Genomic DNA, 19,259 nt, shown 5'->3' with positions numbered 1-19,259 from the left:
GCAGGTCCTCTCCGTTGAGTTAGCTCTCTAGCCACTTCGGCAGGCAGTATGGGTAGTCATTGGCCCTGACTTCACCCCAAAGGATGCTGCTGGAAGGCCAGACAGTAACTGCAGGTCAGCATGGATGGACGCTTCTCCAACTCTCTGGGCCTGTGCTCCAGCCACCCAGTCTGGTTGGGTTGCTCAATGACTGTCTGACCCCAAGGCAGACTGGCTGCACTGTTCCCCACTCTCTCTTACTGTGCACCCTCTCTCTCATTGTAGAATTATGTGGAGGTGGAGTCCCAGGAGCCAGAATGTGTGAAGTCCCTGGGTTCCTAGCGTGACCTAGGGGAGCTTGGACATCTGGAAGGATGGATTACAGCCCAGGAGCATAACTAGGCTTTTTTTTGCCTCAGCAGTGCAGCTCTGAGAGATGGCCAACGCAAAGAGGTTCCAGTCCCCGAGCATGGCGCTGTACTGGGACTCCCACTGCTGTGTACTGGCCTTTGGTGTCACAGTGGCTGCCTCCTTCCAGATTATAGCTGCTTGGCTCCTGCCACAGGCTGACCCTCCCAACCCCAAACAGTTCCCCTTTGTGGTGCTTGGGAATAAGCCTGGTCCTCATGGCTGGCAGCTAGGTGTTTACTGCAGCTGCTCTAAGTTCATATCTGCCCTTAGCTGAGCTCATCCCATCTAGGCTTGTGCGTGCCTGTCTTGCTCACAGGCGGGTCATTACTTATCAGCCCATACCCAGTCTCTCCTCTCATGCCCTGATGCCCAGCCAAGAACAAACCTTGGTATGCTCCTGTGGGTGGTGCACCTGTCCCGGGTCCAGTGGACAGGGCCGCAGCCAGTCCAGAGGTGTAGAACTGGCAGAGCTTTCCCCAGCAGCTCAGGAGCAGGGCAAGACAGGGCAATGATGCCTCTCCCTTCCCTCTCCCAGGAAGCTGGGGAGTAGCCTGCTCAGGCTCAAGCCCAGTATTTTGAGACCAATACCAAAGATACAGCCGGAATGGTCTTTGCCTTCCAGAGTGTGACAAGGCGGGTGAGCATGGGGAAGGCAGAGGACGAGTGGCCCCATAGGTGCAGCTACAGGAGTAAGGCAGGAAGAACCCTTGCACCTCCCTCATCCTCATATCTGACAAATTGGCACAGGCCCCTCCCCTTTTGGGGTCAGCCCCACATGGGCCCTTCTCCCCAGCTAGCCCATGCTCTCCTACCCCTGGATATTGCTCCCACAGCTCCCACCTAAGGGACACTTTCCTGCCCCCTCCCCAGGCCCAAGGCAGGCTGGCTAAATTGTTACTCTCCTTGCCAACTGGGCACCCTTGATAAACCCGAGGCCCCAGAGGGTATGGACTGCCTGTGAGGCCACTCTTCTGAATTCCTGATGCCAGAGCTGGGCTCTGTCTGAGGCAGGTCAGAGTTGGTATGGTGGGGAAACTGGTTATGGCTCTTGGTGTCAAGACCGACATGCTAGGTGTGTGTGTGTGGGGGGGGACACGGTGACCCCCACACAACAGTAGACACTGCTACAGTAGTGTGAGCATCAGTTAAGAGCTTTCCAGGGGAGGTTCACTGCACTGGATCTTTGGGATTTTTTTTCCTTTTTTTCTTTGGTGGTACTAAGGTTTGAACTCAGGGCTTCATGCTTGCTAGGCAAGAACTGTTACCACTTGAGCCACTCCTCCAGCCTGAATTGGGCTTTCTTTTAGTCACCAGCACACATCTGTACACACAGCAGCACTGTAGGCCAAGAGATGGAGGCAGTGTGGTACCAGAGTGGGTGAGAGGAAAGGTGGCAGCGGGGTTAGCAGGGAAGAAGTGAGGGATACTGAGGAAATGTCGCCCACATCCCTCTCTAGCACAGACCTGGAAAGGCCTGTAGGGACAGTGCAAGGAGGCATGCTGCTCCCTTTGGCTTGCTGGCATCAAGAGGTGTGCACGCTAAGCCCTGGTCACAGGCCTCAGCTGCTTTGCCTACAGGCTTTCTTGGCTTCCTGCTGTTACCACTACGTATTAATTCAGTCCATCCTATCCCAGCTGTGCTGCCCAACTCAGTTGCTGGACTGCCAGTTTAGTTCAATAGCTCTTTCCCCTTTGGGGGCCAATCTCACGTGTAAGAGAAAGACAGCTCATTCTCACAGTACCCACCGGTGCCCACGTGTGCCAGGCACAGATCTGTCCGGCTGGGGCTGACGCTCTGGGGAACCCGAGTTTGTGGTAGATAGAAAGCGTATGGCATTTGTGACTCGGCCCTTGCCCCTCAACCCACCCAAGGAAGCTGACCGCTGATGACCTGCCAGGCCTTTACCCTGGTGGGTGCTCTGACCTCTAGTAGGGGAGGGAGGGAAGCAAGTGCTTTGAGGCCCCTCAGCCCTTGACCTGTGAGGAAGCTGCCATGGGAGCTGCTGCTAGCTAGCCAGCAGCCTAGCTTATTCCAAAGGCCACAGTGGGGGACCTTGCTCTGGATTCTTCCATATTTTCAAAGGACAACTGGAAAGCAGAATTACTTACCTGTGATCCATGGGAACAAGATCCAGGGATCAAGTGAGTCTTGGGCAGGTCCCAGTTTCACCCCTCCAGACACCATGGAAAACCCAGACACATGTGACACTAGTTTATTTCAAAAAATGTCTTTTAATTGTTCAAAATAGCACAAAACAACATCGCACTATGGTAATATTGAGTCACAGGGGTTACTCTACAATAGATGAAGGGGGGGAGGGGAGGTGGTGCACTGTTCTCAGAACAAGAAATCAAAGGGTGCTTGGGAGAAGGGACTGGGGTAAAACAATGGGACCAGGCGAGTGGGCTTCAAGGTGACTAAACGTGACATTTTCCACAGAGAAATATACTATAATACAACAAACCAGAGGCCCCAGAGGGTGCAAGTTCTTCCCCGCCAGGTCTCCAGGCAGAGATGGGTGGACTGAAAAGGCTGGCGGTTCATTTTAAATCCTTCGGTAAACCTTGTAAACCTTGTTCATTGCCTAAATCTTCGTTGGGGACAAAAATCCAAAGCTGCCCCGAACCTATGTCTGGCCCTTAGGGGGAGGATGGGCCCAGCCAGGAGACAATGTTTCAAAATTCATAGGCCTGTGGCTGGCACTGGTAGCCCCAGCCCCCTGTGGGTGACACCATGTACTCACTCCCCCCGGGGTGCCGCCAAGGTTTAGTTCTCATCGGTTCCCCACCCCCGCCGTGGCTACAGCAGTTCAGAACAGTCAGTCTCTGAAACAGTGATGCTGAGGGAGAGGAGACCCACCCTCAAGCCCAAGCCTCTAGATGTGAAGTGCTCACCCATGGGAAGTGAGGTTTGACAGTTCATTCTTTGTCCCAGAGGCATGGGGACAGGTAAAGGGCAGGGGCTAGTAATAGGAAATTGGGCTAGGCAGCAAATACCAGGTCCCACATGGGAGATTCCCTCTCCTGCCCCAGCTGACCCCAGCTTTCCTCCAGAAAAGATCCCTGCCAAGGATTAGCCAAAGAGGAAAAAGAAAAAAGGTAACACATTCTGTACACAGCTAAACAACAAAAAAGGGACAAAACCCCACACACTAAGGCTAAAATTACAATAAAAATGTTAACTTCATCATTTTCAACTTAAAAAATACAACAAATGCAGCAGTTGGTGATGTGGCCCCCGGCTTTAAGCCAGGCAGGCCGAAGCTGGGCTCACTGGGAGCTACTCTGTGCCCATCGGGAGGATTTCACAGCCACCGTTCAGGCCATCCCCAGGCTCCGTCTTTCCCTTCTTTCTTTCTCTTTATAAAGGGAAGAAGTGGGTGAATAAAGGCCTCTGAGATGTGTAAGCTTCCCGTGGGTTTGCTGGGCGAGACAGGGCTGGCTAAGCCTGAGGGACAGGAGGTGGCTGGAAACATGAGGGTAATAACGAAACAAAATAGTAGAACCAGACAAAACAGGATGGGGCACCCAGGAAAAGTCACTCTGAAAAGGAGGCTCGGGGGGTTGGGGGAGCAACTCATTTTCTCAGCTCCTATGCACCCCCCCGCCAGCCCTTGACTGCCCCTCAGGCCAAGAGTGATGAACCACAAGACATGTACAGGCTTTGAAGTATGGGTGCTATCTCCTTTGAGTCTCAATTTCTCTTCCTCCAAGGTCTCTGAATTCTCCAGTCTCACTCTGTCTAGGAGTGGGTGCTGGGTGGGGAGAAGGAAGGATGGAGCATAACTCTCACTTGCTCACTGCTCTTTCCAATCTGCATTCTGCTTCCTCCCAAAAGCAATGTTAAAATGTGCTTTCTTCAGATTATTGTAAAAGAGAGAGAGAACATGAATAATAGGCCAGTGACGGGTGAAGGGTGAAGTGCAAAGGCCAGGTGGTCAGGGCAGGAGCAGGCCCAGGCGGGTAGTTCCTGAGGCAGAGGGTCTGGAGAAGAATCCAAGTGCCGGTGAGCTTCCTCACTGACCATCTGCCTTAGACTTCTTTGGAGCGGATTTCCTTGGAAGACAGAAGAGGGGTAAAGTTAGCGAGGGGCCTAATGGCACTGCAAGAAGCGTGATGCAGAACTCCTCATGGACCCACCGTAGAGCTAGTGCCTGGTGCTGGTAGTCCCCAGCTTCCTGTGGGGGACACTATCTACTCATCCTCCCCGGGTGACATGGGCTGATGAGAAGCTGAGCCCACTATTCCACCCCAAGCCAATCAGTGCTTGAAAGGCCTTGCTGCTTACATTTCAGGAGAGGACATGGGCCGCTTGCTAGCAGGCTTGGTGCCCGAGCTGTCTTTACTGGTTTCTGAAATGAAGAGAGGATGGTGAGCAGTCCAGCAAAGAGCACAGAACACTTTTGTGCACCCCCACCCCTGCCATGGTCCTGGCCACCTCTGTGCCACCACTTAGGGCCCAAAACAGGACGCCACTCCCCCTAGGCCTCAGCTGGTCTCTCAGCTCACCTCCCAGCTCATCTCCACTTCTTGCTGCCCCATCCCCTCACTGTGGGCTGCCTACTATAGGGTCTGGGAACATGCTGTTCTTCAGTCTGAAAACCTTTGCTTTCCTGTAGTCTTCCCCATCCTTTCTCACCTCAAACACCTCAGGGAAGCTTTCTTGCACCCCCCCCGCCCCGGAGTAAGAAAGATCCCCTTTGTGATATTCCTCCATACCCTACATCTTCACACCCCACTCTGCTCCTGAGTTCTGCTAAGTTTCCTACCCTGCTTGCTGCTTGCCCCCACGGGAAGGACCCGCTCAGAATAATGCAGAGCACGTGAGAACTATCTTGAATGGAGAGAATTCCTGTAAGCAGTCAGTACCTACACTAACCTCTTGCTGTTCCTGGCTCCCCACGCCTCCCCTAGAAGCTGCCCCAAGAGCCCCATGAATACCACTCACCTTGTAACCACCTCACTTGTGTGGCTGGGCCATAGCCCTTTTCATTGCGGGCGGCAATGCGGAAGATGATGGCGGGTTTTGTGGTGTAGTCGATGTGGGCATTGGAGAGGCTGGAGGACTGCACAAGGCAGGAGGGGCTGGGCCCACAGTACACCCGCATGAAGGCCAGCTGGGCTGGGGTGGAGCTCTTGGGCTCACCTCCAGCCTGCGAGCTCTGGATAGCCAGGTACACAGAATACTCGATGATCTTGCCGGAGGTCACAGAGGGCGGCTCCCAGGTGAGGTGAGCACCATCTGGACTCTAGAACCCATGGCAAAAAGTCAAGCCTTGCTTTCCTCAACTACTGTGGCTTCAGCCCACCCCGCCTGTGCCCAGAATAAGGGGGCAAGAAGCTTCTAGAATTGCCTGCTATACTTTCCACAAACCATGTTTCCCTAAATACAATAGGAATGCTCCACATCTGAGTTCAAAGAACTTAAGCAATCTGCTCTCAAACGGAAGAAATAAAAAGAACTGGGACTCAAAACTTCCTCAACCCCCTCTGCCACCCAATGTGCAACTAGTTACTTGGCCTTTTGGTGCCTTAGATTCTGCATCTGAGAAACGAAGTAGCAGCACTCAGACCTCCTTGGGGTGTTTTCAGCATTAGATAGAACATGACCAACAGCCCAGGGCCTTGCACAGTGGCTGCACATTGAACATGAGCTGCCAAGTTACTAAGGTAAACGAGGCTGAGGAATGGAAAGGAACTCTTCAAGTCACTGTGGCAGCTGATGACAGAGTCAGGACCAGAAGCCAGGCTCTTGACATTCATTACCCATCAGGCAGCAGCCTCCGTCCACTGAAGGTGGATTCAGCTGCCTTCCTTGCTCATATGCAGGGCCCCCTTGCCCCCTCTCTCCTGGCCCTGCTCCTGTGAGCCTCCCCAGTGCAGAGTTCTGTGCATGAGGTCTGGTCTGTTCCCTGCAAACAGGGAACCAATAGGAAGAGAAGGCCGTTCCACAGCAAGACTCACTTTGCTGATTTTAATGGCACAGGGGGCCCCTGGGAAACCAGGCAGACACGTCTTAAAGGCTGAGATCTCACTGAAGGGCCCCCGTCCACAGGCATTGATGCCAGCAACACGAAACTTATAGGCTGTGCCAGGCTGCAGCTCCTGCTTCTTCAGCTGGTTATAGTCAGGGACAGTGCCCGAGTCATCCTGAGGAAAGAGTTCAGAACAGAAGAGACAGTGGCATGAAGTCTACTCTCAAGAAGGCAGCTCTCAAGCCAGATGCAGTGGCTCAGGCCTGTCATCTCATCTACTCAGGAGGTGGAAATCGGGAGGATTGTGGTTGGAGGTCAGTCCAAGCAAAAGGTTAGCGAGACCCCATCTCAATCAATAAGCTGAGCATGGTGAGGTGCATCTGTGGTCCTACCTACATGGGAGGCATAGGTAGGGGGACAGTGGTCTGAGGCTGGCTCCAGGCAAAAACACGAGACCCTACCTGAAAAAATAACTAAAGCAGAAAAAGGGCTGGAGGTAGCTCAAGTGGTAGAGCACCTGCCTAACATGCACAAAGCCCTGAGTTCAAACTCCGATACCACCAAACAAAACCCAAAAAGTAAAATAAAAAAAGTCTCCTACAACAAACAACAAGATGGCAGCTCAGAGGACAGCATAGCTGTTTTCTGTCCTGGGAATGCCGCAGAACCATGGAGACTATGGGCAAAGGAGAAGGAAGTCAGTGACGGCCTCCCCTTCACGTGATGAGAGTGACTGAGACTGGGCGTTACGGGTAAAGACCAAAAACTCTTGATTGGACCCAATCCCCCCAAGGGTGCTAGCTCCTGGGGACACTTACATCTGATGGGACAGCATCATCTGGTGGCAGGAAATAGTGTGTCACCATTACATTGGTGCCCTTAATGACTCCCACGTCAAACCACTGGTTCTCCTTTTTCACAGGGGCTTTACTGGGTGGGGGTGGCAACTCTGGCTTCTAGAAAACAGAAACACAAAGATGAGATCAAGCCCTCAGGGACTGGAGACAATATTGATCCGTCCCCCATTGCTCCTGACTCACCACACCCAGGGACTCGATGCCATTGGCCACTTCAGTCAGGGTAGCTGCAGCTTGCAGCTTTGCTGGGCTGGCTACCACAACAGGCTGGGGGGCCACAAATGTGTTGGATGGAGCCAAGCCTGGGAAGAAAATGTCAGTGGGAAAGGCTTCTGTGTAGGATCTGGACCTCCTGGCACCTCTATGCCACCTTCATCAACTGGGTCTCCTCCACCCCACTTCTCACCCACTCAACTCCAGCACCAATTCACCCCTAGCCAATGACCTCCTCTCCCCATTCAACAGGAAGTCCCCAGGGCAGGGCTCAAGGACAAGGCAGGATCTTTCTTACTCTCGGTGGCAGTTGAGGGTAGCAGAGCCACAGTACTGGGGACAGCACCAGCCAGCTCATTGAGGCAGTTGCTCTCAATGGTTGGGTCATTGAGGCTATCAGCTGGGGCCAGAGCCTCAGTGGGGAGGTGGTGTTGCTGCTGGGCCTGGGCCTGGGCCTCTTGCAGCTGCTGTTGCTGCTGCACCAGGGCAGCAAGCTCCTGCTGTGTCAGCACAATGGGAATGGTGGTGGCCTGGCCCTCTTGGCCTTCGGCTGAAAGGTGTCCCAGCTCTGCTTGTGTTACAGCTGCCGCCGCCTCAGATGTATCCATGGGCTCCCCAGTGCCTGCTCCAGGACCAAGAAAAATGCTCCTTAGAACGCCAGCACCCCTGACCCAATGGATATCAGTAGTATCCCTGACAGACATCCAGTCTGTTCCAGAGACCTTGTTACCCTGATGATTTTTATCCCCACTGCTGGTTACAACCTAACCACTGGGCCAACCCCAGTCTGCCTGTCCCACACCAGCCCCATGCCCTCCTTGCAGGAAGTGGGCCTTCTCAGGATGAAACGTCACTTTAGCCCTCTAAGTCAACACTCTTCCCAAGGGGCCTGTCTTTCCCTGGGGCTCCTGGCTGGCACCTACCCATGACAGCCTGCTGTGCAGCCTGGAGCACTGCCTGGATGGCCAGGGCTTGAGCTTCTTCAGTGGCTGCAGCCTGGGCAGCTGCTTCAGCAGCAGCAGTCACTGCCAGCTCTTCAGGGGTAAGCCCTGTTACCATGAGAGTGGTGGTGCCTGCCTGGGCCTCAGCCATCAGCTCTTGGGGAAGTGATAACTGGTCTACTTCGGACTGTGTAGGTGGGGGTGGCTGGACCACTACAGTGGCCACTACCGCTGAGCTGGCAGGCTCCTGGCCTGAAGATGGATCCCCCGTGCTGCTCAGATCCACGGCGGCCTGGAGCTCAGGGGTCTGGGAGGCTGACAGGACCTCGGTTGACTCCCCCATCAGGGGTGTGGAGGCAGACTGCAGGAGTTGCCGTGGTGGCAGCTGCTGGCGAGGCCCTGGTGAGACCTGGAGTTCCTCTGGGGGCTGCAGGATGTCAACAGCAGAGAAGGGCATGTCAGAAGTTTCTGTGTTGGCTATGGTCACTGTTATGGTGGCCGGGATGGGGACTTCGGAAGTCAGAGCCCCTGGGGTAGTCTCAGTCAGTGATGAGATCTTCTAGAAAGGGAGAGAAGCCCCTGTCAGAGGGGAGGAGAGGGAGGCCAGAACCAGGCAGCGGGGCTCATTTTTCCCTGCCATCTTGGCTCCATGCTAAATGGGAATGGTGGGTCACTGAGCAGCATGAGATGTGTGGCAAGAGGAGGAAGAAACCCTTGAGATCCCCTGGGTCAAGTTTAACTCGTTCTCAGAGAGGCTTCCTGGCCCAGACAAAAAAGCACTTTTACAAATTCCAGTGAAATGACAAGCAACGAGAAACAGCTATGATGGGAAACAGCTACAGAGATAAACCACCCCGGAATCTGAGAACTACTGGCCTCATGCCTCCTGCCCATCAGGCACCAAGGCTGCCCTTTTATGGTCTGGAAAAGAAACTAGGATCAGCACTGTGCCTGCTACAAGAGCGACATCTGATGTCCAACTCTGGAATAGCATGAGTGAAGGCACAGTAGACAGAAATAAAGGGACTCTCTGGGTTCTTACCGGCACAGAGGGGCCGGGGACTGGTGTGGACTGTGTTACAGTAGTCACTGCTCGTGGCAGCGTGGAGGACACGGTTGTTGTGATGGCACTGGAGCTGGTGATGTTTACACTCTCACCCTGGGTGCTCTCCACCTCTCCCTGATCGCTGGCAGCTGGTGGGGGATCTGTGGGGTGACAAGGGTGAGACTAGTTGGCCTACACTTGGCTTTAACCACCACAGGCTTCTGTCCTCGAAGGAGGACCAAAGACAGTCTCCTGAAAACCCCCATACAGGACTGATACAGATACAGCATCCCTACCTCACCCACCCCATCCCATTGGTAAACTGAGCGCCACAGTAGAGGTTGGGCTCTTTTCTGCTACCTTCTCTTTCACATCCTCTGAGTCTTGAGATCTTGGGGCTATGAATGTAAGGCTGGCCACCTTCACTCACCTTGGTTTGAGCTCATGTTGGAGGTGACAGTGGTGGCTGTGTGCGTGGTGCCCGTCTCATGGGTCTCACAAGGGGGGTTAGAGCACACCCTCTGTGTTGGGAAAGGAGCCAGCAATGCAGCACTGGCCTGGGAGATGGTGGGCACTGCTGCCGCCTCCAAGCTGGACTCTAGGGTCCTATGGGAGGGGGTGGCATCGGGAAGCAGAGTGCCTACACTGACCGACATGGTGGTGCCAGTGGAAGTGGTCTGGTGTGTCTCACAGGGGTGGCCAGTGGGGGGCTGTTGCCCACTCTCGGGTTGGCCTGCACCCCCATTTGAGGTGGCAGTGGTGGCCGTGTGTGTGGTGCCTGTCTCGTGAGTCTCACAAGGCGGGTTGGAGCACACCCGCTGGGTGCCACCCGCGTTGGAGGTAGTGGCGGTGTTGGTGGTGCCCGTCTCATGGGTCTCACATGGTGGGTTGGAACAGACTTGGGTCACAGTGGCCGAGGGGCACAGCATTGCCTCCAGGGCCGTCACAGTCATGGTGGTGCTGGGTGAGCTGGTCTGGAAGCTCTCATATGTAGGTGTGGGGACTCCCCGTGCTGCACCAGGATCCCCAGCACCCACGACAGACCGGGACATGGATGGGGTGCTGGTTGTGTGAGTATGATGCATCTCCAGCTGGCGCCCAACGGGCATGTCCTTGCCACCAGGGCCGCTTGCCCTGACTTTGCTGCTTGGAGGGACTAGCTGCACAAAAGCAGAACTATGGCCCACAGCCTCCAGCGACACACTGGAACTGAGCAGCGGGCCAGCTGAGCATGGGGTCCCAGTGGCCATCACAGTCATGGTGGTGCTGGTCGTGCTGGTCTGGCGAGTTTGGCACTGGGGCTTAATAGAACCCTGGACTCCCTCTGACATCCCAGGAGCCACAGTGATCCGGACCACAGTGGGGGTGCTTGAGGCACGACGGGTGTCTCGCTGCTGTCGGGTGCCAATGCTGGACACGGCTGTGGTGGCAGTGCTAGTGGTGCCTGTCTCATGGGTCTCGCAGGGTGGGTTTGAGCAGCCATGCTGCCCGGCCATGTTGGAGGTGGCCGTGGTGGCAGTGTTGGTGGTGCCTGTCTCATGGGTCTCGCAGGGTGGATTTGAGCAGACACGAACCACACTACCATTCTGCTGCCCCACAGTGGAGGTCACAAGAGAAGCAGCTGCTTCCTGTCTGTCACAGACAAACTGCACTTGGGTTGGCTGGGGGTGGCCGCCAAGATTAGCCACAACGGTAGTGGTGGCTGTGTTGGTGGTGCCCGTCTCATGGGTCTCGCAAGGTGGGTTGGAGCACACCAATGTCACAGTGCCAGGCTGCACGTCACCCTGGCCTGAGTCAGCAATGGTGACTGTGGCCGTGGGCTGTTCTGTAGTAGGTGAGGCCAGAATGGACACAGGAAGGTCGTGCACAGGCTGGGCCTCCACCCCACTGGGTGCTGTGATCAGAGTCACCTGGGTAGGCTGGGAGACAGGCTGGGGCAGACACAAGACCAGAAGAGTTAGTGCCATGAATGATGTGACTTTTTGTTTGTCCCTCCCATCATCCTACACTGTCATCCATGCCAGCTGGGAACACCAACTCTGCTCCTAACCAGCCAACAGCAAATCCAAGATCCACTTGCCCTAAGATCCCAAGACAGTGACTTGCTCAGAGACCAGGGAAGAGGCGTCACTTTGCCTCAAGGGCAACCGAGACTGGAAAAGAGCTGTGAGTCAAGGCCAGGGTAAGAGAGGAGGCTGGGTTAGAGGCGAGCCCTTTCTCAGGGAATAGAGCCTCTTGAAGACATAATGCCTCACCTCTTCTAGGAATTCAACTTAGAAAAAAATGTATGAAGAAAACCACTAGCTATACAGGAAAATGAATCGCTGCATCCTAAGTACAACCCTAGTGTTTTGTTTAAGAGCTGAACATGGCTCAAGTTAAGATGTCTCACCACAACAGACTGTTAAGACGGACTATGCAGAGTAATCTCATGTGTGGAAAAGCCACAACTGCCCACGGCAGCAGAGCAGTGTGTCCAGAGAATGGAAAAGGGCCCAGCCGCTCTCTGCTTTCATGTGGGGTGGCACATCCTCAAGCCCCACCCTACCTGCATAGTGATGGTCGGGGTGGTAAGCCCGCCAGCAGCTGTCAGTGTGGTCTGTGCAGCTGACACGGTGATGGCGGTGGGGTTGATCACCTGGCTTGAGAGGGTAGCAATGGTGCCCAAGGTGGTGATGGGTGTGGCTAGGGAAGCACTGGTGCTGTGGCCCCCAGCTCCAGCGAGGCTGGTGGAAACAGTGCCTGTCACTGTGCCTAGCGTTGTGACACCTACGGGAAGGGAGGCAGAGGTGGAATGAGGCTTGCTGCTGCCACCTCTTTTCCAGGAGAATCTCTCCCTGAATGGGGCTGAGGGAATGGGGGCTCTTTGGAGTGTAGCCAACAGAGACAGAAGGCTCTAAAGAGAGCACCTGCCATCCTCCCCCAGCTGGACTACAGGGAGGTGGCCACAAGAAGGCTATAGTAGTGGAGCCCAGCCACTGCTGAGGACCTGGCCTAAGGGACTACATACCTGTGGTGCCCTTCACAACCAATGTGGTGACGGCTGGCTTGACAGCAGAGACAGTGACAGGGGTGACCAGGCGAACTCCACCCATGGGCACAGTGCGGAGGATGGTGCCAGGCTGTCCAGGGGCCCCCTTTAGTACCACCTGGAACACCAGAGCAAAGCACCATCAATGTCACTTCCAGGCTGCCCCTCCCAGACCCATCAGGACACACATGACTGCACTAGAGATGGGTGAAAAGGGACCAGGCATGCCTCACCTGGGTCACACCTTGTTGCCCATGGCCAGTGGCAATCTTGGGGACGGCAGTGATGATTTTAGCAGGTGCTCCAGTTCCCGATGTCATAACCTTGGTGGTGATAATGGTGATGGGGGACTTGATGCCAGGACTGCTGGTCACACCTGCATTGTTTGGGGGAAGGAGAAGATGGGCTCTCTGAGAACTTTTCATGTTCAGTTTCCCTTGGGTCACCTTTTCAAGCAGTTACCCGCTGCCACAAGAGTAAAATGAAGCACTACCAACCAGAGCTGTACTCCTGCCAACTCCCTAGAAATCTTAAAAACAAAGGCAAGGAGGCAGAAAAGATGGGAAAACAAAATAAAAAGGAGGAGTGCATTGTAGCTAATCTCTATTTCCCCTCCCTGCTTTCACCTCCTGACAGTTACTCACCAGCAAGGACCTTCAGGAACCTGTACATTGGGAAGACCCCTACCTGTGGCACCCGCCTGCGTGATGATAGCCGACATGGGGATGGTCTTGATGATGGTGGTTGTGCCAGGTTTGGTGGTGCTGGGGGAGACACTACTGATGCCCAGGATGGTGGGCTTGGTCCCCGCCCCACTGGCCTGCGTGGTGGTGATGATGGTGGTGGGCTTGCCATCTGCTGAGGTCACCAGCTTCAGGATTGTCCCTGCTGGCAGGGGCCCTTTGGTCTGAAAGGGAGAAGCTGGTGGATGAATGGGCACCACTGCCAGGAAAGAATGTTTGCTATAGCTACTCTCCAATGGTAGCCTAAATAACTCAAGAGAATACTGTGGAATTCTAGATACTATGGGTGATGTCTCTGAGCCCCATGTGTTCATGGGATCTTCTGTAGGCAGGGACACAAATTGTCCTTGTGACCTAACGCCCATTCTTGCTTGTGGGGCTGAGTCTGGGGACCATTTCCAATAGGGACTGAGAGCTCACCTGGATGATCTGAGTCACAGGGCCTGTAGATGCCTGGCCTGTAACTGCGGAAGTTTGAACTGGTTTGGTCTGTACGACTGACATCACTTTTCCCAGATTGGAAATCTAAAAAGGAAAGGATGGAGCAGGCAGTGATCTAGAAACCAAACAAGGGCATGGCCTGGGCTGGGACTCTCCTGGAGCTGACCCAAGGCAGCGAGTCACCAGGGGGCAGTTGCCATAGCTGGACAGCTGTCACATGCAGCCAGGCAATACCTGTCACTCACCAGAGCACTGCCTCCTGGGACAGAGATGGGGCTCTTCACCAGGGTGATGGTCTTGGTGACCCCGCCCACCACTGTGGTCACCACCTGGGCTTGCTGAGCCACTGTTACAGTTCCCGACTTGTGCACCGTGATGATAGGGCGGGTAGATGTGTTGGCAGCAGAGGAGACAGATGTTCCTACTTGGGCAGCTGCAGTCTTCAGCATGCGTGTGGCTGGGTTGCTCACCTGGAGAACCAAGAGCCAAGTGATAAGCAGGGCAAAGTGGCAGAGACCGAGTTGAGACTCTGGCTCCCGCTCTGCTGATCACTTGTCTCCTCTCACCAGCTGAAGAACAGCTCAGTTTACTGAGCCAGCAAAGGGAGCAGCCTGAACTACCACAGGACTTCCCTAAGGCTGCCACACCTCTAAGGGTAAACTGATTATTCCACAGCCCATGCCAGCATCAATTATGAAAACAATGACCTTGAGGATTAGTCCAAAGCCAGGAAGAAAAGACCATCACAATGATCAGAAGCCCCCAGCCCTAAGGCTGCTTGTTCAAAACCAGACCCAGAAGATAGATGCTCACCATCACAGGAGAAGAGGCCACTTTCACAGTGGCTGGGAGGGTGGTTGTGCCAGGTGTTACGGCCACGGTTTTGACAATGGTGGTGCCTGCTGGGACACTTAGCACCGTGGGCGCTGAGGAAGGAGGGATCTTCTGGGTGGCAGCAGCAGCAGCTGCCAGAGCAGCCATCCCACTCATCTGCGGGCTGCTGCCAATTACCTGTGGTGGGGCACAGGGTGTGTGAGCTGTGAGGGTGCTGCCTGCCTCCTTATTCCACAGCCTCCACAGAACCTGCCGAGAGGCTCAGCAACATCCCTCTTATCCTAGCCCCAAAGACAGAGGACCCCCACTAACAAGCAGGCAGCAAACTAAGAGGCAGAAGCTTGCCAGGTGTTCTAGATCTTTTATAAAGACCATAGTGGAGCACATGCCTACAGTCCCAGTTACTGGAGAGTCTGAGACAGGAGGATATAAAGTTCAAGCCAGCCTGAGCAACTTAGTGATACCTTGTTTTAAGATAAAAGAGCTGGGGGTTCAAAATCCAGCACCACCAAAAAAAAATAAAAAAAGAACATCATTAACGATGTGGATAAACCTAAAACAATATTTACTGGGAGCATAGCTCAAGTGGTAGAGCACCTGAGTTCAAGCATCAATTAAAAAAAAAGACAGAAAAGAAAAGGCAAAACAAATACTTAAAAAAAGAAAGTTGTTTCTGTAGCTTAGTGGTGAGCACTGGTCTACCATGCTCAAGGGGCTAGGGTCTGTCTCCGGGTGGGGGGAGGGTATGAGGGGAGCGACGATGGACTACAACGATGGGGATAGACCACACACAGACACTAGTTAGGGCCTGGAATAATAGCTCAATGCTACAGCAGAAGGTCCTGGGTACCATACCTAGCACCACAAAGCAAAACAACCCCCCCCACCACCACCATAGAACCAGACATGGCTCATTTCTCATAAGCCAGCCAGATTCTCCCCTCAGGCTCTAGACAAGGAAGTTTTGAAATGCCCCAAGGATCACATGGAAGGTTAGGTCTCTTGCCGGCCTTAACTTCTTAATTTTCTAGCTTGCCTAAGGCCTAGGCATTAGTACTTCAGACAAGAAAAGCACATGGTGGATGGTATAGAAGCTAATGGGATTCAAATCTCCTCAGAACTCTGTTCATTCTACTGGGTCACCAGAAAAGTCCTGCCTCCACTCCTCCCAACCCAGCCTGGTGACAGTTCCTCACCGTGCCCTGGGCACTCTGTGTGGGCACAACCATTCGCACACCGGCGGGCAGGGAGGTCACAGTGACGGGGGCTTTCCCAGCCTGGCTGGCAGGTCGCATGGTGACTAACGGGGTTCCTGTTGTAGCTTGGGGACCAGTCACTTTGAGAACAGCAGGGACACCTGATGAGAGAAGGGGGTCAGCCATCAACAAGTCACCTTCCAAACAATGCTGAGTTGGGCTACTTCTGGACCAGCTTGTTCGTTTGTATGGTTTCCCTCTCTGACCTCAGAGCACAATCCCCATGAGCAGGACAGAACTTTCTCATCCCGACACTCCTCAGCAACAAGCCTGAAGCAAACAGCCTTCAGGCTCCTGTCTGTTTAGCAGACCCAAATGAACCAGGGCAGCAGCCCCCTTAGGCAATGAATGTCCCCAGGGGCCAGCCCCTACCTTCAAATGCCTCCAGCCTTCTGGCTTACCTTGAGTTCTGGCTGCAGTGGGCACAGCAATGGAGCTACCCGGCACCGTTGGCAAGACCTGGATGGTGGTGGTGGTCGGGGGTGCGGCGGCAGCCTGGGGCAGGAGCGTGATGCCTACTTGGGTCAGCGGCTGCACAGCAGGTGCGGCTGCTGCAGGGGCAGGGCTCTTGGGAGGGTTGGCAGGCACAGATGGGACTGGATTGGGTGTGGGGGAGGTGGCGGTAGCAGCCGTGGCAGGAATGTCATATTTCTGGAGCTGCAGAAGGTAACTGTCGGCTGTTGCCACTGCCCCCCAGCTCACCTCCAGGGAGTTGGTGTTGGCTCGTACCAGTTGTACTCGGGCCGGGGGCGGTGGCTTTTCTGTAGGAGAACACAGCTTACGGTAAGGAGGAGGAGGGGTCTTCAGCTGTGGGAGTAGCAGTAGCCTGGTGCCTTACCTGTCTCCAGGTACCAGAGGTCCTTGCAGCACACCTGGTTGTTCCAGGCCTTGCGGTAGCCATCGCGCCCACTCCATATGTACAGGCGGGTATTGATGGCGACTGCGCAGTGGCCAGCTCGAGCGCGGGGAATGTTGTCCTCCAGTGTGTCCATCAGGATGGTCTCCCAGGACATGGTATCTAGGGACAGGTGGGTACTTGAGATCAGCAGGGAAGACAGGAAACCAACCCCGACACCCACTTGCCCCTTGTGCTTTCCCTGTCAGAGTTGGGCACTTAAAATCAGAAAGTAGTCAGAGTACTAAATTAAGAACAAACAAAAACTCAACTCTGTAAGGCAAAAAAATCATAAAAAATAAGCCACAAACTGAAAAAAACTATTTGAAAGGCATAAACAAGTATTTACAGAAAAATCTAAAGAAGAACCTTAAGAAAAAGCACATACCCTTGTATAAGAGTAGGTAAGAGTTTCTTATCTACTGCAGGTGGAGTTCAGGGTGAGCCAGGGCCAGGGGATGGCCTGTGGGAAGGCCCTGCCGGACAGCAGGTCGGCAGAGTTATTTTGCAGTGGGAGCCACATTCTCGGAACCTGAGCACCATCAGGAGCATCTACACTGCTACAGTTTCTGTGTGGGGCATTCCACAAAATCTGACGGCAACTCTACCTCTAAATTTCTTTTTTTGTTGTTTTGAGATGGGGTCTTGCTCTGTTGCCCAATGTGGTCTCAAACTCCTGGGCTCAAGCCATCTTCCTGCTTTAGCCTCCTGAGTAGCTGGGACTACAGATGTGCACTGTGCCCGGCTACGTACCTCTAGGTTTTTACCCTTTGAATGCACTTGCACGTGGGTGAAATAGGTGCAAGGATACTCACAGGAGCAGTGTTTGTACAAGTTTCAGCACTACAACAGTGATTCGAAAGAATGCAGCTGCTCACTGTGCAGGAATATGAAATAATCTCTAAGATAAAGTAAATGAGAAGAGCCAGTGTGGCCCTGTGTATAGCAGGCTAAGAACCCAGAGCTACTGCCTCTCTATTGAGAATCCCTGCAGAGGGCACAAGAACTGCTCACATGGTCACCTTTGAGAAGGAGACCAGGGGGAGTAAGATGGGGAGGAAGGCTGCACTGCACCTGCTTTTGCACTTTTGGATGTTGGACTATGTATCTGAAGATCCCAGTCAAACAATCAAAAGAAGGAGCACTGCTTCAGAGTATTAAACCCACTGGATGTTTCTGGTGGATTCTAGAAGGAGCCAAGGTCTAGCTTTGCTTTCTGCACACCCCACAAAGCTCTCAGGACTGAGGAGGGTCAGCCTCTTGAAGGCTGCTCTGAGTCTAAGGAGGCCATACCCAGGTTGAGACAAGCCAATGTGTTGGTACACTTCCACTCCTTCTCGTGTGTGGCCACTTTGACATCATCCATGACGAGAGGCACCCAGCCACCAAACACGTACATTCTGGGAGAGGGGAAGGAAATGCAAGAGAGGATTGTAGAGGAAGTGCCAAGTCACCTCTTCTGTCCAGAAAGTTCTGAAAATGTTCAATCCTCTAGATCTCCCCAGGAGTTCTCCAGGGTGCACAAAGCCTTCTGGCATGGCCCTCTCCTACCTGGTTGCTCACCCCTTACAAACAATGTATTACTTCTACAGCAGGAGACTACTGTTCAGCTCATCTGAGGCTCAGCTTAATTTCCATTGCCCTTATACTCCCTTTTGGACCTTGGCATTCACAAAGACAGCTGCTTGCCTGGAAAACCTGGGATAGTCCATACACTTGATGGGGTGGAGCCTCACAGGCCCAGGAAGAATCTCAGAGGCTGGGTTATGTGCAGCCCCTTCCAACCTGAATCTGCCTTCCCTGGCTCTGGCAAGGGAAGAGAAAGAGGCCTCCTTGGACTTTAGGGACTGTCACAATCAGACTGAGAACCCTTCAGGAGTAGGAGCAGTCCTGGACCAGGGAGAAGAACAGCCACTCACTTGTTTCCTATGGTAGTTGCAGAGTGAAGACTGCGAGGAAGGGGTGCCACCCCACTGAGGCTTGGCTTGTTCCATGTCAGTGTCTCTGTGTGGACACGGAGAAAGAATTTATCCATGCTGGATCAGACACAACATTTCCTGGACTTAGGCAATGCAACAATTGCATCCCTTGTCTCCCTACAGCTTGTAACACTCCCTCCAATCATCATCCTGGCAGCCAGATTCCAGCACTTCCAAAGCCATTTGACCGCCATGGCAAAGGGGTTTCTTACAAAATGTACTGAGTACTTGCTATGAAGTAGCACTGCTCCCAGAAATGGGGTAGGAAGTGCTGAATTCACCCTTCAGCCATTCCATTTCACTCCCTACAGTCCATGGAACACACTCCCTCACCTCAACACTCTATAGACCACATTTTAGGAAACATTGTGGTAAAGTTTCCCTCATGTGAAACGGTTTCTTTTGAGTGCTGACTCTGATCTACAGGGCAACATAACCAAGATCTACTCTCCAAACCACTCCAATGCCACCACCCAGTTACCAGTCCAAGAGGCCCACCAAAGGCCACATGGTCTGTGGATATGCAGTTTTACTGCAATAGTCAGACCAAGATGCGTCATTCCACGTTCAGACCAACCACTGACGAGTCAACAAGGGCTCCCCAAACTGAGAGAATTCCACCTTAGAAAGGCTTCCCTCTTTCTTTCTTCTCCTGTAAG

At 53.7% G+C, this 19,259-nt stretch overlaps 1 protein-coding gene across 6 annotated transcripts in view; it reads right to left on the bottom strand.

The window, feature by feature from the left end:
* Nucleotides 1-2,602: 2,602 nt before the first annotated feature.
* Hcfc1 (host cell factor C1) overlaps nt 2,603-19,259 on the bottom strand; it is a 25,815-nt gene continuing 9,158 nt past the window's right edge. For 3 of the 6 annotated variants that reach the window (XM_020187378.2, XM_020187373.2, XM_074063733.1), the window contains 22 exons: nt 18,541-18,625; nt 17,915-18,021; nt 16,565-16,744; nt 16,128-16,487; nt 15,667-15,827; nt 14,450-14,647; nt 13,882-14,106; nt 13,616-13,720; nt 13,140-13,359; nt 12,686-12,828; nt 12,432-12,570; nt 11,970-12,190; nt 9,852-11,352; nt 9,419-9,582; nt 8,359-8,935; nt 7,734-8,060; nt 7,406-7,524; nt 7,184-7,321; nt 6,355-6,540; nt 5,339-5,639; nt 4,679-4,742; nt 2,603-4,446 (listed from right to left, as the gene is read on the bottom strand). In XM_020187378.2, coding sequence (XP_020042967.1) covers nt 4,407-4,446; nt 4,679-4,742; nt 5,339-5,639; nt 6,355-6,540; nt 7,184-7,321; nt 7,406-7,524; nt 7,734-8,060; nt 8,359-8,935; nt 9,419-9,582; nt 9,852-11,352; nt 11,970-12,190; nt 12,432-12,570; nt 12,686-12,828; nt 13,140-13,359; nt 13,616-13,720; nt 13,882-14,106; nt 14,450-14,647; nt 15,667-15,827; nt 16,128-16,487; nt 16,565-16,744; nt 17,915-18,021; nt 18,541-18,625 — 5,561 coding nt within the window. In that variant the 3' untranslated portion in view covers nt 2,603-4,406. The remainder of the gene's footprint in view (nt 4,447-4,678; nt 4,743-5,338; nt 5,640-6,354; nt 6,541-7,183; nt 7,322-7,405; nt 7,525-7,733; nt 8,061-8,358; nt 8,936-9,418; nt 9,583-9,851; nt 11,353-11,969; nt 12,191-12,431; nt 12,571-12,685; nt 12,829-13,139; nt 13,360-13,615; nt 13,721-13,881; nt 14,107-14,449; nt 14,648-15,666; nt 15,828-16,127; nt 16,488-16,564; nt 16,745-17,914; nt 18,022-18,540; nt 18,626-19,259) is intronic. The other 3 variants (XM_074063731.1, XM_074063732.1, XM_020187393.2) reach the window with 3 other exon arrangements.

This window comes from Castor canadensis, chromosome X (genome assembly GCF_047511655.1).
Source record: "Castor canadensis chromosome X, mCasCan1.hap1v2, whole genome shotgun sequence".
NCBI lineage: Eukaryota > Metazoa > Chordata > Mammalia > Rodentia > Castoridae > Castor > Castor canadensis.
Note: the sequence above shows the minus strand (reverse complement) of the source record. Positions and strands in the feature narration are given on the sequence as shown.